The 23,652-nt window shown below is 42.0% G+C and overlaps 1 protein-coding gene across 1 annotated transcript in view; it reads right to left on the bottom strand.

The window, feature by feature from the left end:
- The window catches only part of cntn4 (contactin 4), an 84,032-nt gene that overhangs the window by 4,138 nt on the left and 56,242 nt on the right, over window positions 1-23,652 (bottom strand). Inside the window, exons 11-16 of the mRNA XM_068315823.1 lie at window positions 13,633-13,760; window positions 4,623-4,798; window positions 2,926-3,046; window positions 2,335-2,493; window positions 1,230-1,379; window positions 780-850 (exon numbers count right to left, since the gene is read on the bottom strand). Of these exons, the coding sequence (XP_068171924.1) occupies window positions 780-850; window positions 1,230-1,379; window positions 2,335-2,493; window positions 2,926-3,046; window positions 4,623-4,798; window positions 13,633-13,760 (805 nt within the window). The remainder of the gene's footprint in view (window positions 1-779; window positions 851-1,229; window positions 1,380-2,334; window positions 2,494-2,925; window positions 3,047-4,622; window positions 4,799-13,632; window positions 13,761-23,652) is intronic.

The following is a 23,652-nucleotide window of genomic DNA, read 5'->3' as shown; positions in this document are numbered from 1 at the left end:
GCAACCAGTGGAGGATAAGTAAATACCAGATGATCCGTGTCGAGCATCCTCTTGATTCTCACGAGAAGAGAATCGGGATTAAATTTGCCCAAAAACTTCTCTGTTCTGAATCCAGCGTGAACTTAACAGAACTTTTCCTTTATTGTACGCATCAAGCGAAGGTCTACACACCACACAAGGGCGTTTACATTACTTCCCCTCTCCTCAGGGCACGTAACATGCTGAACTTGTAAGCAACATGGAAAACTACAAAAAAAAAACAACAACATATCATCCACAAGAAAAAAAACAAAAACGCCTGAGGAGTTTCCAGCGTCGAGGAAAAATGGCCGCTTTTCTCAGCAGAAGTTGGACTTTAATTGAGCTCTTGCATATTGAAACATCAACAGTGGTTCTTTTCAAACGTTTCACTGCAGGGGCTGATCGTTTTGAACAGTCTGCAGCTTTTATGGCTGGATTGAGATGCAGAGGCTTTTGTGCAGACGAGAGAAAGAAAGGGGAAAGGGAGAATAGAGGAAAGAAAGAAAGGAAATCTGAAACAAAGTTAGGCTTCGAAGGAAATATTGGCTTTAATTATCTTATTGAAACCTCAAAGCATTTTTCTCCCACCCCCCCTTGGATGACAGCTGCAGTTATTGGCCCTCTGTTCTTGAAAATGAAATGCCATACATTAAGCCATTCGGTTGTTATTAATGAAACAGAGCCCCAGATACACAGAGAATAATGACATCTTGGCTCCCTCCTCCATGGGTGAGGGGGTCCTGAGCGAGCTCGCTTACCTCCCATGTGATGACTAATTCGGAGCGGCTGCCACCCCCTCCACTCACATTAGCCGGCGTGACCTTCGGAGCTGGAGGAAGGAAGAAGAAGACGGATCAGTTTACCCCCGTCGACTTCACACACGCAATCAGTTTCCTTTTTAAGTACACCCAAACAGGGCGGGGCGGCGGCTTTTTTAAACATTCTGGAAATCCTATAAGACATCAGCAAACATCTCACGTCTGTCAAACGTTTGCAGGCAAAAACTCGCTTTTTAAATGTTAACAAGATGAAAGATGGGCAGAACTTTGGTGAACGTGGCTCCGAAATAACAAGTTTTTCCTCTTCTAGGGAGATAAAATATTGGAAATAGAAATTATAAAATGTAATTATTTCTACTAAGGATGTCAAAGATTGGCTACATGGAATTACAAAAGTCTGATAAAGACATTTTTTTCTGCCGTACGTACAGGTCCCTTTCGTCCTTGCTTGTTTAGACGGCTTGCTGGGCTCGCCGGTCCCGACGGTGTTGCTTGCCAGAACTCGAAACTCATACTCCACCCACGGGCTCAGGTCTATTACTGTAGCTGTCAGCTGGTGGCCCTCCACCACCTCAGGAACTGGCATAAAACACAATGCCCCCTTCAGTATGTGTGTATTTATGTGTGTGTGTGTGTGTGTGTTTTCTGTGTGTAGCAGCTTAGCATCAGCAGCTGTCCTCTCGGCTGACAGGCCTGGTTGGACTTCACCACAGGCACATAGGACAGATGAAATCCCTCACAAGGACACATAACACACACACACACACACACACACACACATGCAAAAAAACAGCAGAATAACATATAAAGAGCTACGCTGACCATCGACTTACCAATCTGTATGTATTTATTTCGTTTTATGTAACATATGCAATAAGACACTGTTCTTGTGTGTTTCTGGAATCAGAAAGTGGCATCAAAAAAACAGCAATGAGCAGAATATGGAATAAATACAGAAATTGTTTACGGAAATGACATAAAATCAATTTCCTGTGTTGATGGAGGATCCCGTCTAACCTACAAGGTTATAATGCACTTCAGTTTCAAATATATGACGCTGGTGTGGTAAATCAATGAGGCTAGTAAAACTATCTCGGATCAAATTGTCCTTAATTTACAAAAAATATCAATAGAACAAAGAATACATTATGGGATAAATGTACATTATACCTGTCGTGCGTGAATGCTAAAGGCCCCATTTAGGAGGATGTGGGGAAAAATTAGCCTGGCGCTATCGCTTTAACTACACTATCAAATTACTGCCACGGCAACAAGCTTCATCATCAAGGATGGGGATTCATGTTTCAGGACTCCCAGGGGTCAGATAAAATGGCGGTCAATGGTCATGCTGTTGCGTGTATAGCATTCGTGAGAGCCACCCCCCTCCCCCCCTCCCAGGGTAAAAAATTACATCTTCAATAATATCATCGGTGAGGCAGAATGAAGAGCATCTCCTCCTCTGTGTGATTGGAGGAGAAGTGGTGGTGGTGGTGGTGGTGGGGGGGTGGGTCACGGCTGGTTGGTCGGAGCTTACCTGTGGTGACAGCCTGCCACCCGAGGGAGAACGGCGTCCTGGCCTGGATGGTATACGCCGTAATTGGACTGTGATTATCGGGACCGGGCCTCCAGGACAGCGAGGCTGTGGTATCCGTGATTTCTTCTACGTGGATGCTGGTGGGAGGCCCCGGGGGACCTGATAGATGGCGTAGGAAAAGGAAGATGGAGAGACAGACGGTAGTAGGGGGTTGGGGTTAGGATGGGGGGTGGGGTGGGGAGAGAAATGTAAATCAGGAGGAGATGGAAAGACGGCAGAGAGAGTTGCGGTGGTTTTAGTACCTGCGGCTACTGCAGCGAAGTCGGTTCACTGTGAAACCTTTGGGAGCTATTTGGTCTAATTAGACAGTAAATTTCCTTTAAACCTTCAAGGAAAGAAATTTCAATCTGCCAGCGTTTTCATTCCATCCCTTTTTATTTCTTCATCAGCAACCGGTCACAGTAAACATTAATCACCGGGCAAAACTCCTTCTTTATTCAGAACGAATGATGCGTTTATATTAAATGTTCTCAAACGGTTCTGAATTTGAAAACACGTGAAGCGAAGAGGGTTTTCGACATCGTGACTCACCTCTGACCACCAAGTCAACGGCGATGGAAATGCTGTCCACTTTCGTTTGCACCGCACACGTGTACTTCCCAGCATGCCTCAGCTGGATATTTCGAATCATGATGTCTCCTGCTGAATGCTGCTGTCATTCAGCCGGTGCACAATCACACACATACACACACAGACACACACACAGTTCTATAAGCAACATAGTAAGCCTTTAGCTATTGTAATTCCGGAATAATACTGAATTGGGGAACAAAGTCAGCTCAGCAGAGAATCATAAATCCATAACTCCTCATCCCTTCAGTGCAAAAAAATGTCTCAGCCTGTTGAGCAGGCATGCATTTATTTAAGTGCAGAAATGTACTTGCTTAAATAGCTGGCTTTTAATTGCGGTTCAGAGCGCTATGGGTTTTGAGGAGAAGCCTAATGGTTACTCTGTTCTTAAAGGGAGCGTTTTTATTCCATCTCCGCTTGCAGTGTGTCCCATGCCTACATTATAATTTCATCAGAGCAGAGCAGCGGAAGCTCCTGTAATAGTGAGGCAGTCGGGGTTCTACGCAACGGCTGGTAGCTTAATCAATTTGAATGTAGAACGTACAGTAATATATCAGGGCTGTAAAAATGGAGCAAGAAGCACCAAAAAAAAAAAAAAAAAATCATAAAAGATCCAGGAAAGACACCTCTGCTTTTTTTTTTTTAATGCCTCCATTTTATAAAATAACCTTGATTTTTTTTTTTTTTTTTCATCTTTGGGAAAAACTATGTCTGCATATCACATGTAGAGACGTAAGCTGCAAAAAAAAAACAACCTTTTAAATGCTGCTGGCTGACGCTGGTTGTAGGGTGTGTATGTAAATTTCATTTTAAAATAAAGCAATTTTATGGCCATAAATAATACACTTGGTACAAACATTCCCTCTGCACTGCGGCTGAATTCATCATGACCCTGCTAAAAAGGTGAGAAGGTTTTGACGTTTTTAACACGATTAGCGTTCATATTTGTGTCATTAGAATAACAGTGTCAAAATCCGGGGCGGTAAAAGTTCTAACTGTTATTCTAGAGCTAGAAACTACACATGTAAGTTATATGTAGAGCAGCATTAGCAGTAGGATGAGCAGTAAGTACACTCGATATTACCACCGAGAGAGCGTCTTCTCAATTTTATGCATGCTAATCTTACTTTTATTCCTTCTCTCTATGGTTACTGGTCTGGAGGGACCCGTGTCCTCTTTTAATCCTTATGGCGACTCCAGGTTGCTGTTTTTCTTCCTGGAATGGTTTAATTCCAGAAAAGGTAGCTCTAAAAAGATATCTTCATTTAAAAGTCATCTGACGGATGTCTATCGATGTTTCATCGATTCCGTCTTAGAAATATGTTCCATACAGGGAGAGAATCTCAACTAGATCTATTATGACCTTCTGCTGGGGGATCAAGGCTGACATTAGGGGTATATCTGCAAGAGCAACCCTGAAAATGTTCAGTTCTTTAAAATAAAAAGGCATTTTCTGTTGCCACTGGCTGGTAAATAAATAGCTTGTAAACAGACTTCTACATAACACCAAGCAGAGTTCGACCTACACATCCTTCATTGTTTGCTAATGGGACCTCTTTTCTTCGCAGCTCCCCCGACAAACATGACCTGTATAAAATTCACATCCCTTTGACGACGCGACAGATTTTAAATAAATCTCGAGGGGATTGTGGACTTACGCCTCCAACTTTCTCAAAAAATCCACCGTGGCTCCCGAAGTGGATGAGCTGTTCGTTGAAGAACCAGGTGAATTTGAGCTCCAGGGAGGGGTCGTGGCTCACTTGACAAGGCAGGACCACGCTCTCCCCCACGGTGACGTCCAATGTGGAGGGCAGGGTGGTGATGATGGTGGGCTCTGAAACACACAATCGCATCGACGCGCAATCGATCAGAATTGTCCGGTCTACCTTTCTAAGGGGCATCGGAATGGAGCCGTGCCCCCCTCCATCACCCATATGGATACGTCAAACTCGGTTAATGGAAGGACATATGGGGACAGAGCACACATTAAAAAATGGGGCACACACAGCTACAACAAACGGTATTAGTTTTGGCCTGAGCTCGTCTCCATGGACGCTCTGAAACGTGTCTCTACTGCATCTTGAGAAAACCTCCATATGTCACTGCCAGCCAAGCCTCCAGCTTGGAAGTCCCCCCCCCCCCACGGCGAGTCAGAAAATTCCCCAAAACCCACTGCTCAACAGTAAACAGCACTTCTTCCAGTCTCTCACTGCTTTCGTTTCCAAGCCCGGCACTGCATTACCATGGCGTCACCGGGGAATAAGGCGGCGGTGGTGGCGATGGAGGAGGAGGAGGAGGAAGACGGAAGGACTTGAGAGAGAAGAGATGAGAAGGAGAGGCTTCCTCGGAGTGTACAACACCTGTCTCCCTCTTGGTGGTGCTGTGATTACTCGCTTGAAATTGCCTCTCTGAGCACACAGACTAAATTAACCGTGGCAAATGATCCCCGGACAGGCATAGATTCATGTAGAAGTGCCGGCAGTGCAGTCTTCATCCAAAGTGAATTCGATACCTTTATTGTATTTGCCTCTCAACACCCCCCATACCCCACCCCCAACACACGCTTCCATTATAATTTATCTAGTGATTTTCTGATCAGGCTAGAATGATATCACTGGTGGGTTTTTTGTCAGTTGGACAATGAAAGAGAAGTCTGCGAGCCTCTGTCTTCTTCTTCTTCTTCTTCTTCTTCTTCTTCTTCTTCTTCTATCGCCAGTGTGAGAAACGACGGCGCTAAAAAACCCCAAAAAAACAACTAAAGACAGAAGGTATTCAAAGGTTTGTTTCATCTTGTGTTTTTTTTTTGTTTTTTTTGGAAGTCAGCTACCTTTTGGATCAAACTCAGGAAGGAAACAGAAAGTGTAAGAAACACACACACACACACACACACACACACACACACACACACACACACACACACACACACACACACACACACACACACACACACACACACACACACACACACACACACACACACACAAAAAAAGAACAACAACACACACGTCAGGACTGTTTTACCAGCGTTTCATGGTTTGCACCAAGGAGGAAATGGGAAGCGAACAAAAGACTCAAGGACGGGGTCTACATGAGAAAAAAAACAAAACAAAAAAAAAGACGCTGAGAATTATCCCCTCCTTTTATCGCCGCGACACGTTGAACATACTATAAACATTATTTCCTTTCTAATTTATTTCCTGAACATTCGCACGCCGCCCGGTCACCTAATGCCTCCAGCAGTACGGCGGGACACTGATGGTGGGAATATGCTCCCTTATTACCCTCCTCTGTCATCATTTGTGACAGATTATGGACAACCAAGGTTGGTTACACAACCACACACTGGGCTCTTGAGTATAATTTGATTGATTTCTATCTTGTATAATGCCTTGTTACCTACTGCCACTGAGAGGATAGTAACCCACTCACTTAGTGGGGTCAATCAGAAGCAAGACGGGCAGGGTATTAACTCCTTCAGACACACTGGGTGGGAATTTAAAAAAAAGCTGCCGAGGTGGGTCAACAGGTTTAACTTTGTGTTTTCTGACTAACTAAACTTTTCTTTTTTAGGGGCTTTTTCTAAAAGGGTGTCAATGGGGTGGTTTTTGACAGTTTTATGACTTTTTTTTTTTTTTTTTTTTTTTACAAAAAAAACCTCTGAAGCCCCTCCCACACAATGCCGGAACTTTTTGAAAATGCAACCTTTTTGTTGCGTTTACGCCTTCCGTCCACACGACAACGCAGATATCCGGAATGAAAACGCAACTTTTTGAAAACGCTGACCTAGGTGGATTTTTAAAAAAAACCGCTGGGTCCTGCGTTGTCGTGTGGACGGTCTAGCCGCAACTTCTTAAAAACGCTGACGTCTTACCTGTGACGAAAACCTCTGTGACGTCATATTTATGGGCCTGTGTTTTTGAAAACGCTGTCGTGTGGACGCGAATCGTTTTCGATGCGTTTTTAAAAAGTTGCGTTTTCAAACAAATCCGTCACCGTGTGGACGGGGCCTAAAACGAAAGATGATGAAACTGCAGAAAGCGCAGAATTCTTATTTTCATATCACATTTTGGACATTACTGGTGACTCACAAAGGTCTGAATGTTCCAAAAGATGACAGTGAATGCATCAGGGATTTCAAAAAATAAAACCAGGATAGATCTTCTGTTTGTTATCCACGTCTGGCTGTGAAACATATTCTTGTCTTTGAGTCTATTTAACTCCTGCGGTATCGAAAAAGCGGCTGAAAAGACAAGTCTGTCTTAAAAATTGAAAGGGTTGCATTCTCGTTTAGCCTCATGACCGGCGTTGGTCACGGATCCTACGGTGATATTTTGTTTCGGCGTGCTGCTCCACGCCTACGCAGGTCAGCTGTTTCACACAGACTCCAGGTTTATGTGGGGTTATTGATGCGTTAAAAAAGCTCTTATGAATGGATCCATCAGAGCTCAAAAACGTTTTTTTTATTTTTTTTATTTTAAGTTGCTGGAAATCCACTATAAAGCTACCAACCTATACCCGCTAGGTTCACACAGTATCCGACTGAAGATAACTGTTAAAAACAAGTCATTCATCTGCTGTATGAGCTGCAGTCCTTACTGGTTGAGCAACCAAACAAACAATGGAGGAGAGTGGAGGTGACATTCACAGCGCTGGATTTTTTTTTTTTTTTAAGGCAAAGGAAGTGAAGGCAGAGACTAAGTAGATGACTTACTGACACCGGCTCACAGTGGGTACACCCAGAGAAGCTGGGCAACAATAACATATGGTCGAGCAGCAAACAGAGAGACCTAACGCTTACCAAATGAGTCCACGCTCCGCTTTGACATGCCTCACACGGCCAATTTCATCAGTCTTCCAACAACAAGCAGCCATTATGAATACTACTACTACCACGCCTCTCCACCCTCCATGGAGAATCCCTCCCAGCTTTGATGGTCTGAAGCTACACATACACACACACACACACACACACACACTATATATATATATGTATATTTTTTTCCACACAGCGTGAGCGATGTGCACTTGAATAATGCAAAAAAAGCAGGGTGTGCAAAGAGACCACGGGCCACGTGATGGAGAGGATTTTGAAAGCAAATTTGCCGGAGCAAAGCCTCACCCCCCCCCTCCCCCAAAGCCCTGAAAGAAGTCCTTCAAACTGAGATTCACTCAAATAGTCCTGGAGGCACGCAGGTTAAAGACACACACATGCTGGAGAAGAAAGGGTTTTTTCACAGGCAGGTTAAAAGCCTTTTCTAAGCAGGCTGCACAAAATCTGACATATGCATGCTGGATTATTATATTGACGCAATTGAGAATCACTGCAACTCTGAACATCGCATTTTTTTCTCTCAGGTCATTTTTGCAACAAAAAATATATTGACCTTTCCTCGCTTCCAGTAATCAACAAACAAAACATAAGAAAAAACGCCTTTATCGGGACAGCATCGACTCACGCTTCTTTGAACGCCACTCATTCACAAAGGACCCCTCAAAGGTCTCTCAAGGACGAACTTCAATTGCAAAGAAAATCTTGTGCACATCTCTCAAAAGATGCATGTTAGATTCGCTGAATCCATTATGTAGGCGGTGCAGCGACACATCTGTAGCATCCTGCTGGTGATCACTGACAGATGGCTGCTTATTATTTTTCTATATGGCTGTCAGGAGGCACACATCACATTTATTTCACCTTGTTGCTGGCAGTCAACATGAATCAAAAGCTTTGCTTTGGGATGCGCCTCCAAAAAAAATCGGTGTAAAAACAGGATTTGTCTTCAATATTCAGCTGGGGCACAAGAACAGTAAACTGATCCATTTGACTGCATTTAGCTGCAGCTCACAATATCCTACTGTTGTGATGGTTTACATAAGGTGCTAATAAGTGGGGCTTTAAAGCAATAACTGAAAAAAGAAGAAGACTCATTTCCAAAAAGTAAAAACTGGCAAAAGAAACTTGAATCAATGCAGTTTTTTCAGAACCACAACAATCTGACACGCCCACTTTGCTCTGATTGGCCAGGCATTTAAAAGCAAGAAAGAAATTGTCCCTAAACCTTTCTTCTACGCTTTCCAAACCCATTCTTTTGTATGTAATGTCTTGCAGAAACTGTAATGGCATCTTTTATTTTTTGTTTTCTTATTGTCCAATCCACCTCGATGTATTGCTAATTCCAAATGCAATAATATATATATATATATATATATATATATATATATATATATATATATATATATATATATATATATATATATATATATATATATAAATAAAAAGATATTGTGCTAAGTAGTGATTGGCTAATGCGACAGTTTCTGCAGCCATGCTTTACCCGGTCGGAATTTAAATGGAAACGCTCACAATGACATTGACAACATGCGGATTTGCAATTCTCACCTCTTCATCTTTTCTTACATTTGCTACTTGCTAATTTTGCATGTAACACGGAGTGCAGCTGAGGCTGATGGGAATCGCATCAGTTCTGCAGCGATTTGGCCATAAACCGAAGTACGTTTGTAATTTGATACTAATTTTGATGTTGTAATAAAGTAAAACAGAAGGTGTCACCAAATTGATAATGCATCCTGATTTCTACGCTGTAACGATTTCATGGAGAACGTTTAATAGCTGCTGATTTAGTTTTGTGTAATGAATTTTATTTTTCATTTAATAATGAGGAACAAAACAAAATCCAATGCATATGCAAAACTGTGGCACTGAAGTCATAAAGTTAATCCTTTTGGGGGGTGCCTGTGTTGTCATCATGGCTAAAAAGGTCCAAACAAAAAACACAATAGAAAAAAAAAAAAAAACACGTCCAAAGACAAGTATGATATCAGAAGTTCTGACTTCGATGACCATCTGTAGTGATTGGAGACAACCCTAATTGCTCTTCTCTAGAATAATCAAAATTCATAGCACACACCTATAATCAAGCACAATTAATCTTTTAATATCCCCCCAGTGTTGGAATAATGGGGACATTAACATGGCTCATCTGTTGTGAGTGCTCCTCCGCTGTTTGCTAGGTGGCTCATTCACAGCAGGAGACGCCAAATGCTTTTTGACAGGTATTTTTCAGCACTCACATCAGCAAAGTCAATTTGAATAAACTACTGTCATCTCCCATAAGGACTGCTCCTTCAGAGCAAATTACCTCCCCCCCATCCCCTCCCCCTCACCTTACCTCACCTCACACTTAACAGGTTTACAGTCGTCAATAAAAAAAAATAAAATAAAAAAAAGTGCACGTAAATTACCCCGTCCCATTTTCCAAACAGTATTGATTGTGACAGAAAGGCAGAAAAGATCATATATGGAAACATTTGTACATCAGCTTTAGAAAACAGCTTTAATATATGAAGATGGAGAGGAAGTGAGTGAAAGAGGGTGTCAAATAAACCCACACTCCCTTTCACAGGAATAATAATAAGTGGATACAGGTGCTGTCTATTTATGCAAAGAAGACATTTGCCGGTGTGGTTCCTTGCAGCTTGATTGGAAAATCACACATAAGCCATCAACCCGAACCTACAGTGAGCCCCCCCCCCCCACCCTGCCCTTGTGGATCATTGATTGGCTGGGGGCTTCTGTACCGTTTTCTTTTCACAATATGTGATAAATGGGGAGAGCAGAGTGTGACTGGAAGAGTGCATCGAGGCTACGCTTTTTGTTACGTCTCAAAGCTGAACCCAACGCTTAACATTTCACTGCGATTAACATGATCAGGTAAACCCCCCCCCCCAAAAAACCAAGTGCAAATACACTGACATTCAACGCCGTTAAATTCTCCACTCTTCGCTCGCTGATTATTTTTGAAGAAAGGCGGTGGTAAATGGGATGCGGAATGAGGCATCAGCATAAATCAGCAGCAAGGTGCACTCTAAGCTCTCCTTCTACATCCTTGACTGCTGCTGACTTTCAAGTATTCATAATATATGAAATCTGTCTTTTATAATTCAACAGAGAAAAAAAAAGGAAGCATGCCTTGTTAGTGATTTACAGAAGAAAGCTGGTTTGGAGTTTTTAAAAGAAACCATTATGATATAATACGATGTGTCTTTGAGTAAAAAGGGGCTTTTACAGCGCAGAGAGACGCTACAGGACATTCCTCTTATATTGACAGTTGATGCTTTTCAAAGTAAAAGTGGAGCCGTAAATGAATTCATGTTTTCACACTGCATTTAAAAAGGAATTTAAAGAAAATTAATGTAGATGAAAGACAAAATGGAAAAAAAAAAAGATTGCACCTTCCAGCAGAAATGATAAACCGCAGAAGAAAAAGAAGCTTTGTCTCATCGACAGAAGAGCGCTTGGAGGACGTACGACACTTCTGATCATATATTCTGGGGAATTATTCCTCTCTTTTCTTTTTAGCTGCATAACTATATATAAATACTTTCACCTGCAAACAATCCCACAAGCTGTTTGTGTTGATGTGGCAACACTGAACTCTGTCCGAGGTGAATAAATTACCTGAGCGATTTCTCTCTCTCTCCCAGTTTTTCTTTAATGTCCCAGAATATTCTCCTTTTGAAATATGAGGCGCAAACCTTTCTCCCTTAGGCCAATATACCGAAGATCAGTAATTCCATGAATCTGCACAAGTGAAGGCATGAGCAAATAACAATACCACAAATGAATTGAACAACTTCTGTGCAATAGGGGGGTCACGTCGAGGGTATAGTTCACCGAACGTGTCAGCAATTCCCCCCCAGAAACGAGAGGAGGTGGGTACACGGTTCCCTGCGGACTCAAAAACAGCAGCGTGCACAGAATGAATTTGTTCGACGCACGTCACATTTGTTTTCGATGATGGGGAGGCACTCTTCATACACAAAGGTGATCCAAAACGCCTCCTAAGAAGCTTTAAAAAACACGAGAAAAGACACAGAAAAAGGAAACATTGAGAGCGCTCGTGAATACCAGACAGGTAGAATGAGAAAGGGGGGTCGATACGCTCAAGTTGAGAGCACGATTTTAAGAGTTGGGGAATTTCTCAGTGAGACTAGAACGTGGCCTTTCCCATGTTCTGGGAGCGGTTAGCGGCCGTCTACCTGACAACATAAAAGGCTGATTGAATTCATGCGATAAAAGACAGTCTGAGACGTGTTTCGGTCCAAACCCCCTTTAGAGATTAACAGCAAAAAGCAGCACTTGATCTCTTTTCCTTGACACCCTGGAAAATGGTGCAGAGATCTGACTACTGGTGTGATTTTTGGTGGGTTTTTTTGTGTTTTTTTTACTGGCTAAGAATCCAACAACGTGAATAAATCTGCATCCAGAGGGAAAGAGTAAAAACATCTAAACTGCTGAAAGTTAAAGCGCAGTAACTTTACGTCTTGACTGAGCGTGAACCTTTTAATTCTTGATGTGTCTTTAGATGCTCGACTTTCGGATTCGACTGACCTGTCATCCAAGGTTTCGCTCTGTAATTAATGTCTAGCTTGTTAATGTGTCTAACTTCCAGCCTTTCTTCTTTTTGCACCTGACATTTAGCTCATTTCAAAAATGATCAGGTACATCTAATAAGTCATTCGTTCCATTCACTCACAAGGCGGCCTTTAAAGTGCTGTAGTTGTGCAACAAAAACCCATGAAATTAAGTGTAACAGGTGGAAAAGTTAGAATTAAAAGTAGCAAAAGTCCTTAAGATGTTGAATAAAAAAATGAAGTGATGCATTTCATCTGCGTGGGAGTTTTAAAGACTGGACTTACATAACGTAAAAAGAGTTTGAAAACAACGTGTCATTTCATTCATTTGACAGGATAAGTGTATTTCCCACAGAGAGACCCATTATATTTCTATAAAGGCCTTTAAGATGCATAAAATCCATTAGTAATGGGTGCTCCATTAGGGTTGACTTGCACGATAATGTGGCGTGATTGACTTTTTCGCTCCCATCCCATTCACCTCTGCCCTAATAGGAGGACTGAATATTCCTGTGACCCGAGAGGAAAACGCTCCATATTAAAAACTCATCACCTGACTGGGACTGAGAAGGTTTGGGCGCCAGAGCTGAAAGGCTTCACCTGGCCCAGATGATCTGACAACATTCACACCGAGCGTCTTCTTAGGGGAGGTGCTGAGGCGGTGAGCTGAATGTTATCAACACCTCCGCAAACAGACGTAAGCTCCTTTGCGAAGACTGTTCAAGACATCATTCTGTCTTCCCGTTCTTGCATAAGGGATGCAAACGTGGAACGGGTGGGCATTGTTGTTCCACCACAAAAGCTGGAAGCAGAGGTAGAACCAGAAAACAACCGACGTTTATGAAAGAAATGACGCCAACAGGGATGGATTAACGCCGTTTATCCCAGCATGCTATCTAAAATCACACATCATAACGACGGGTCTTCTTTTCTGCGCTATTAAACAATGGCTGCAGCGATTCAGGTGTGTGTTTGTCTGTAGTGGTGACAGAGAAAAGGCCCAGCTTCTCATGGCTTGTGGTCAAAGGTTGTACAGACCTGTCCTCCTTCTCTGTACAAGTTATGGTTTTATTTGTGACCCTGAAAGCCTTATGTTTGCTTTTCAAGAAACACAAAGTGTCTGTATGCCTGTCAGGATGAAAAGCATGTTTTTTTTAAAAAAAATAAAAAAAGGTGCCCAATGTGCAACTTGTGGAATAAACTGCAAAATAGACAGGGTAAAACATCCCATCATACCTTTTACTGTGATGCTCCCCGTGCTGCTGGCCACACCAAACTGATTTCTAGCCACACAGGTGTAGACACCGGCGTCAGCTTTGGTCGCGTTCCATATCCGAAGATTACCGTTGTTCAGAATGGTGACCCTGTAGTTTAACAAAATAACACAAAAACAGACAGTAAATAAACTTAACTTCAACTTTATTACATTGGATTCCCATGCTAGTAAACATAAGTGATGAACATGCTCTAATGAAGTTCTGCTTAACAACAATGAGAAATCGCATTGTATTTCACGTGGTGATTAATTCAGCACGTGACTTCACCATATCTAGGACAACAGTGGCTCCGTGCCCTTTATGCAATGGCCACAAGTGCTTCAAAAAAGGTCAGAAGTCCTTAGCAAATCTTGACATTTTCTAAATAACAAGCAAAAATGGAAATTGCGCCCTTGAAAGCAAGGTACTGTGGGAAATCAAAGGTGGAACGACTCATCAAACCGTGCTGCATTTTAATGATCTGAATTGTTGTGCTGAATCTGAGAACTGTAAATATATACCATGATAAAAAGGATAAAAGATTATTTTACTGCTTGATGTCACTGAACATGCATGACTATGCACCAAAATATGCACCGGTACATATTTAGATATGAACAAAGAAGGAAATGACTGCAGATCATGTGGAAACAAAAAAGGGATCTTTAAAGTGACAAAAACCACAGAAAAGTTTTTCAATTATTCCCGTTAACCTCATATCTAGTCTGAGTTTTATCACCTTTCAGCCCATTATTTTGGTCTTACAGTTCACATCTTTATATCTTGTTTTTTCTCTCTTCTTTATCCGTCTGTCTGTCTATTAACAGACTCAAATCAGCATCATCAGCATCAAATGTCATTGAACCCACAGAGTACAGTTTCTGTGTGGAACACATTGAAGTGAAAGGCACAATGAAGCTTCAAAGAGGCGCGGAGTCACAAGATGATTCAAGGCGTCCTGGGATCCTCTATTAATATGAAAACTATTAATGACAGACGCTTTAATGTTTCACAAAGGCGCGTGTCAGATTGTTAGAATCTCCATCCTACAAAGTAAAATTTATGAGATTTAGAACCTTTCAACTCACTCCTCCAACTAAACACTAATTAAAACAATATGCACGCATTTTTACTGAAACACTACATGACTGCTGTAACACTTTAGGGGGAGGCAAAATCCATCCATTTAAAGTAACACCGCTTGAAAACGTATTCCTGCTATTGGCAAACTCAAGTATATCAGTTAAAAATAGTTTGTGATACAGTCTAAGTCAGAATAAAGATGTTCACAGTAACAGATGTCTAAACCATACATGTCACGAAACAGTTCATGTACTTCTTTGCACTGAAATGCGATGCACTTCTGAAATACGTGAAAGGGTGGAGAAAAAAAAAAAAAGTGTGATATATTCTCCCCCACCGTCTGCATTGGCTCTCTTCCAAGTGGTGGGTGTGATAAGAAAGTGCAGAGACATTTAGTGTAAGAGAATCTACTTTTTAAAACCACATGGGACTGCTGAGTGGAGGCTTCTCGGTTTATATCAGGCTGAGGGAAAAGTGCTGAATGCAAAGTAGCCAGCAATTGCCATCAGTTACATGCGGGGCATATCGCTGTGTGGGATGTCCCACAGTTTAATGACATCAAAGCCCGAGGCAGATAAATTTGAAGAAAATGGCCCATTAAATGGCACTACAGTCCTACAGTTGACCATAACCCTGAGCAGCGTAAGCACAATCAAGACAACTTCTATACATCAATTACATCGGAATTACGGCGCTCTGCGCAGTTTGCTCAAGTTTGTCTGATGAGTCATGTTATTTGAAGGAAAACGCTAGCGGAGGGTGAAAGTTCTACTTTGCAGTGACTTTTTAAAATTTTTTTTTACAAAGAATAGAATTTAAAATATCCAAATTAGATTATTTTAAAGGGGAGACTTTTGACAAAAATTCAATGTAACCAGCAACAGGATCACGGTTACACCTGGACGTAGCTAGAAAATCTGCAAAATGTGCAAAATCCCCCACAATTCCTTCATCCTCTGGGACAAAATAACTTCCGTGTGAAATGTGTGTATGCATGTTGTAAGAAAAGGCAGAAGAAATGGCTCCACATGCGAGGATAAAGGCTCTTATTGAGAGTAAAATTTTCAGCAGGACTCCCAGGGTACAAAGACGGTTCTTGGCCGTTTACCACGTGGTCTATGAGAAACCCGACGAGGCACTTTTCTTTTAAAGATATTGCAAAAAGGAGTGCCCCCTCCTGTCTGCGAGCGTTTGGCATTTTCGTTCACGGCTAATGGAAAAATCAGGTAGATGAGGTCAAACATTCAACGGAAGCCAACCAAGCTGCAGCGGGCGGTGAATGGAGCAGATGGAGGCTTACTATTAACACGTTTCAGCTTTGCTCCTGCTTCCCCCCCCCCACCCCCCTCGTCTCTGCCGTGGCCCAGACAACATGTCTGCACGATGTAACCCATTATCTAAGGAGACATTTCCCACCTCCGTCTCCAGAGAAGCCGGCGGAGGTGGGGGGGGGGGTGCAGGTATCAATAATTCACATGTGAGATGAACATAAGTGCCGCTCCTTTCATCCCTAGCCTCACAAAGGTTTAGTGGACACACAAGTCATTCGTCGAAAAAGGAGGCGATTATTTTGAACAAGGGCGATATGGGGAAATCCATGTGTGTAATCCCCACCCAAAAAACACAGGTGTGGTTTTGTTTTGTTTTTTGTGGGAGGGGTGGGGTGGTGATCAAGCCTCAGAGGATAACATGTGTGTGTGTGTGTGTGTTTGCGGTGTTGATCTTACTGCTCTGTGACAAGATGAAAGAGACACATAACATCAGTGGGAGCAGCCATCATGAGGACTGTCAAGTGGAAATTGCAGGAAAGAGAGCGGAGCAAAAACCTGTTTTTGTTACTTCCTTACTGTCTCTTCTGAGATGTTGCTCATAGAATCAGACAGCGCCTCCTCCACCCCACCCCCCCCACCCACCAAAAAAAAGCCTTGTTTTGATGTTTTTCATTCATTTCATCTTTGATCCTTTCGATGAATTCTACACGGTAGAGGAAGAAACTGTCACGGGTTGCGTGGGAAAAAAAAAAAAAATCACGGGTAATTAGCAGTCAAAGGTGGAGCGAGTCTCCGACGGCTGCGGCCTGGAACCGCAAAAATCATGCTACCTTTTACAATAAATTTGCCGAAAAGCAAAAAGGAGCGCGCTTATAAATATTCAGCACGCCCAACAATAAGCCTAACCGCAGATTAGATTTCTGATTTTGAAGAGCTTCAAACGAAGACCGTTGATGAATACCGACTCTGAGATGCACGTGGCTGATTGGGTAGCGTAGCTACAGGGGTGTGGGAGGCCGGTATCCGTTCTCTACTTAATTAACAGGGTAAATAAAAAAGGCTTGTGAAAATAGGGGTTAAGATTCTATCAGTGGAATTGCTCAGCCATGAGACCACAGGAAGAGAGATCGTCTCGAGCTTACTGTGAATTCAATGTATAATTAGTCTCAGCTTCCTTCTTTGACGCCGACATTATTGCCTCGGTGCACACGAGGCATCTTCAGCTCACCAATGGCGGCAGCTATTGACTCCCAAACACCACTCGGCTAAATAGAATAAACAAGTGTGTATAAGTACTGCGGGGGCTTGTGTGTGTGATATGCTGTTCGCCATTCGAGATGGGCTGAGGGATTAAGGTGAGATACCATACTATTTTTTTTCCCGACCCGCGCCGACCACCATCGACCTACCTGCTGGGGATGTCTCTAATCATAATTGTATCAAAAGACGTCAGTGTTGCTCACAGCGCTTGGAGGCAAAAAAAAAAGGGGGGGGGGGCAGTAATGCGTCCATTGTTCAGCGAAAAAAAAAAAGCCGAGGTCATCATATCCTCTCAGCTGGGACGAAGGGGCGGGACCTAGCTTGAGATGTTGATCTATGCTCTTGACTGCTTTAAAAACCCTGAAGTGCACGAGGAACGGTGGGGGCGGTGTGAGATAAATCGAAGGGCGGTCTCTCCTCAGGTTTCTCCGCTGTGTGCTGTTGCAGAAGAGAAATGGAATCGAAAGCGTATAATTCATGCTCAGCTGGGCAGCGTAGACCAGCTCAAACCCGCCAAGCGCCACGCAACTGCGGCTTAAGTATGCATTTATTTATTTATTTTGCAGAAACAAGACTAAACATCGTCTTTTCTCGTGAAGCTGTCTGTGTTAACGCCTAACAAATGGATTTTCTTTTTGTGCTTCATTCGGTCCAGAAAGCGATTGGTTCACGTTGGTGAAAACAAAAAGGGACATCTGGGTGTTTAATCTAAGCAATTCTCCAATGCGGATGTAACTGATATTGATTTTTTGCTTTACCCAGTCTTGTCTCAATGACTTTCACCTTGTCACGTTGTTGGTGAGTTGTTGCAGTAAATGTTCTGAGCATTCACCAGATGGCTCCATTCTTGGATACGATGAACGCCCAGGTGATTTTAAACATAAAAGCCATGCCCGATAAAGTTTAAAAAGCAAGGACAAAGTTTACGGAACAACGGGTATATCGATGTATCTATGATGGAGACAATTCTGCAGCTTCAAAGACATATTAGCTTTACGGGAACATCGTATTTCTTTGGGACATGATGTTTGATGACGGCTGCGATAGCTGAGCGAAGTATTTTCTTAAAAATACTGCCTGAATGTGAATGAAGTTGATCGCCAAAATGGATGTAGTCCACAGAATGAACCATAGAACCTCCAGTCCAGCCAACCAGAAAGGAACACAAAAGGAGCCTCTCAAGACAGTTTGGGCATCTTGTTAGGAACTCTACAGGACACCTCCCCGACTGGGAAGAACCCCCAAGATAGACTCAGAAATCACTTGAGAGCTACATGTCTCCTCTGGCCTCAATTTAGTTCTTAACCTTTTACCTATTCTCATATATATACTGTATATATATATACATCCCAGAAAATACAAGCTGTAGGCAAATTTCCAAAAGTGAAACTATAGAAACCGGTACCATAAATTTGTGTAAACACACATTTTTCTCTTCCATCTCATCTTAAATCAGGAGCGATCAGTGAATCAAATCTAAGACGCTGTGGATGCTTTTGTGATCATTATGGTATCTGTGGTCCTACTGGACAGCTGTGGAGAAGATGACAGATGGTAGCCAAGAGAAATAATAGTTATGCTTTATATAAGTCAGTGTCAACAAGTCAATGCTAAGCCTGATCACATAATGAAAGATATATGATTACAAAGAAGGTATAGCAAATCCCTCCCCCCAGTGCCAGACGTTACTATGGCGCTTCAAGAAAACTTTATTTACCAGTGTCTGATTTACACAAATGCACTGTACCTTGCAAAGCAATTACCACAATTACCATAATAAGGGAAATGTCCTTGTGACAGGAACCTTTTGGAGCTGTCAATCAAAAGCTGAACGACAATGAAACAAGTTCCCATGTGGCCGCTGTTGCAGGGAACTCTTATTAAGAATGACTGACATGAAATAAGCATTGGTGCTGCAACCGGGGTTATGTGTTACTGGTGGTTTTTTTTTTCCTATTTAGCTACACTTAAAGTGGAATAAATTTCAGGCCAAACTTGAAATGGTCTCCTGTTTGGTTCATTGCGCATTGACACTTTTCTCCGGGGCGCCGGTGAACATTGGGCGATATTGTTGGTTTTTATGAAAACACTGGCCAGGGGACAAGAGTACTGCTATGTGACGCAAGAATTAAACTACTCTGTGAAACACACACTGCCGCTACTGCTCCGGTGTGTATTACCCATTGCCTCAACATTTTATATATTTTTTAAAATAATTTTTTCTCTATTTTTTTAGATACAGCAGGAATCCGTGTGCTGGATTAAAGTTCTCAAAAGCACATGCAAATATTAACTTCTGATCAACTAAATTGCTAATTCTGTCTCTTTCCTACACACACGTATATGCACACGCACACACACACGTATAATGCATTGCACAAGACTTCTGTGCAAATGAACTCCTTCAAAAAAATGTCAAAGTGTGCATTTTTAATAGGAAGGTGTCTTAATGAAGCAGACAGAGCGAGAACACCTCAACTCCCGCCTGTGGAACATCATGTTTGTGTTTGTAATTGTGTTGTGAGGGGGTGGGTGTATATCTGCTGGGGCCGCAGACAGGTTTGTAGATGTACTTCCAGAGGATTCTTTTGATCACAAATTGCTCTCTTGGACTATTCCCCCTTCCAGAGATATTCATCTCTTCTTATGTGCTGAGGTATCCCTTCAGGAATAAAGAGCACACACATGTTCCACAGGAAATTGTCAGAGGAACCAAGATGGATTACTCATGCTGCGCTGGCTGATTCTCACTTTGAAAAATGATATCAGCCACAGTCTTCAAGATAAAAATAATCCCGGCGAGTAGTAGTACATGGGATGCAGACGGGTAAAGAGGGTTCTGACCTAATCTCAGCAAACATCTCAGAATTCACTTTATCTCTGGTCTGAGATTTATTTGAGTTTAGACAGTCAGCACCAGCAGCATTTTTTACAAGACCCCCGTCCTTCTCCGAGAAACTGTAAATACAGTGCAGACACAGCTGGACGCATGAATAAATAATATGAAGCCCTTGTGATTTAATGGATATACTCTTGTTTGTGAGCCGTGCAGTGAGATGTGCAAGGTGCAAGCCTGTAATGCCGGATGGTAAACTGATCCAATAATATTGCATATTGTCCGTTGGGGAAGCGTCCTTGACAATAGAAGACATCATCTAAACCAGAAAGCACAAAGGTACATCATCATCGTCATCATCATACTGGCCTTGTGGAGGCAGTCTATAGGTGATGTCAAACGTTACCTGACAGACTCGACTGTCAATAATCGAGCGCGATTGCAGAGTTTGAGAAACATTAGATCTTTGTCTTAGCAGCACAACTGATAATGTTGCAGCTATTTGCTAAAGAAAGCGTTTTGTGTTTGGTGAGAACAGACTAGAAGATAATCAGCTGAAGCTGCAAAGAAATGCAGCATAAAACTCATGCGTTGAAACCTTTGTATGTGTAGCTTGGTCACAATATTGTGGAGAAATTCAAAGTTCGTCTTGACTGCCATGTCAATGAATATTGGGCAATTGGTCTTTATGGGATGGGTCTGTTGTACTGTCGACACAGCCTAAATTCAGATACAGGCAAACCTCAGTTTCCGACCACAATTCGTTCCTGAAGGCTGTTCGAATAGCGATTTGTTTGAATTCCAAATATATTTTTCCCATTACAAATAATGTAAATGGTCTTAATCCGTTCCAGGACGCTAGAAAACTACCTTTTTTCAACATAATATGTTATTTCATAATGTCATTTATATAGTAATGAAACATATCAAAGAAACGTAAAAGAAAGAAGCAAACACGACAAAGAAAGAAAAACTAACATGGACGTAATCAGGTTAGCCTAAGGTAGGAGTTACCGTCGTCTTTTGGACAGAAAAAGGCGTTTGTTTCGTGTTCGACTTCCAAATTTTTTTCGACTTCTAAGACAAAAAATATTCCGAATTTTTTTTGGTCGAATTCCGATTTGTTCCATGTCTAAAACGTTCGAAAACCGAGGTTTGCTTGTACTGTGATTCCATATAAAGTGATTATTCTGCAACTCCAAGGCCTCAGTAAATAATGCCTGGTCATTAGGGTTCATCTTTTCTGTCCAAACAACTGATTCATGCAACCGTCCTACATTGATTGGACACGCAGTAAATAAAGGAAAAGCATTGAAGCGAGTCTAATAATAAAGTCTATTAGGCTGTAAAAAAATAAAATAGTAATAGTCATAATACATTTACGACTTTGATTATGCTCGCATTAACCCCAAAACCTGACCTTCCTTTCAGATGAAATCGACCGGACAGGGGGGGCTCAGATCGACCAATGACATGATTTCTACCGTCCTGCACAGAGCTCCAGCTCTGAGACATGTTTGGATAAATAAAACATTTAATCCTCTATATGCGGACGTGTTTTGCTAGCGTGCACCTCTGAACAGTAGTCGGATGCTGTCTGCAGCTGCCAGGCTCAGCAAAAGCACTAATCCTCAGTTTCGCTCCCCATTCTCAGGCGAGAAGCACCGCGCTCTTTCACGTGGATCTTTCTTTTTCACCAACAGCCTGGGTGGAGAGGTGCAGGCAAAGATGCAAAAAAAAATGAAAAGCGCCAGTCAGCTGTCCACAGCAGCCTTGTCAGGTAGTAAACCTTTCCTTAGGGCGAGGTAATGAAATAAGTCTTTCCGGGCACATAGGCGTTTCAGTATTCAAGCTTGGCACTTCCTCCATAGAGAGTCACAACAAGCAGATGTTCAATTAGAAGCAAATGAGGAAATTAGAGATCTGATGAGAATAAATGTGAAGTGACATTTAAACATGATAAACAATGTTTTAATAAGTATAACAGCATGCAGACTGAAAGTGAGGAGGATGAAGTAGGAGAGTCGGGATGTCCGTTTTTTTGCAGATCATTTAATCAAGACATTTATTAATACACCTGTTTCCCTGTGCAGGGATTATTAATTCCAAGTCTTCATAAAATCAAGCCCTGGGACATTTTGATGAGACTCTTATTAAAAACTTTATTGAAACAGAACAAAGCCATCATAGAAAGATGAGGAGATATACGATAAGTGAATTATTGCAAAGTTCGCCCACAGTGTTACCGTTCTCCACCCCCCCCACCCCAAGGCCGATCCTTTCTGGAGTGTGTTTGACGGAGCAGATGGATGCATAAATGGAGATCACTCACAGAGACATCGCTTCATTTAGGTGACAGAGATGTGTTTTTAAAAAAAAAATTCTTCTTCCACTGTATCAGGGATATATAATATGCAAGAGGGACGGAGTAACAGTGGGTCATGACTGCAGCTGGAAAGCAGCCAATCTGGGGATGTGTTGCTCCCTTTTCCAGACTAATGGGCTAATCAACATCCAGGCCACATACAGATATCCTCCTGTGTCTTCTCACATTAACTCAGTGAGCCACTCAAAAAGTTATCTTGTTGAGCCTGCACCTACAGCTCAGACTAACAGCCACCACTTAAAGCCATAAACACACCCAGCAAAATAATTTTAAAATTGCTCCGGGGCGCAAAAATGAGTCAGAGAACATCCTGCAACAGTCATCTCTCATGCTTACAGATTTCAGTACCACCCCTTGCTCTTTAATGTGTGTATCAATAGCTTGGCACAAAAAAAAAAAAAGCAGCATTAAAAGTGTGCATCACAGCTCTATTTTTGACACGAGATGAAAAACGATATATAGGAGGAAGAAGGGAGAGACGCTCGGGCCAATTTCATACCGGCATTTTGATTTTGTGCAGTAAATTGGGCATTCTTTGAAAACCATTAGCACATTACTGTGTCAAGATGCTTGATGTGACCACTTTGATATTTTGATGGTGTTTTCTTTATGGCGGAGTTTCATTTGGGAGTGATAAACATGAAATGATTGTGAGATATATCTCAAAGAACAACAGTTATTCTCATCAGTCTTTAAATCAACAACAGTGCGTGGACAGCAATCCAATTGACTTTCAATCCAAACAAATTAACTGGTTTGTTTTTTAAATGCTAAATAGATAGATATACTCATAGATAAACTTTATTTATCCCAAACTGGGAGATTTAGAAAACTAAATATTATACTTGTTTAACTTTATGTGCTATTCTAAAATAAATATGAATATAACTAAATATTTGGAGAGTATGATACATATACCAGAATATAATACAGTCTGATCCTCTCTTTATTTCCTTGAAGATTTCATCAACCCAAACCCTGTCCATGTCATCACATCTGGTTAAGACAGCACAGACGGAATTATATTTCTCAACTTTCATTTAAAAAAAAAAAGAAAGGGTCAAATTCTTATCTTTCACAGAAGAGCAACCTGACTGCATTAAACATTAAGACTCGGCATGGGGGGGGGGGGGGGGGGGTTGTGCACCGCCCAGAGGACAGAAG

Source organism: Antennarius striatus, chromosome 5, assembly GCF_040054535.1.
Source record: "Antennarius striatus isolate MH-2024 chromosome 5, ASM4005453v1, whole genome shotgun sequence".
NCBI lineage: Eukaryota > Metazoa > Chordata > Actinopteri > Lophiiformes > Antennariidae > Antennarius > Antennarius striatus.
Note: the sequence above shows the minus strand (reverse complement) of the source record. Positions and strands in the feature narration are given on the sequence as shown.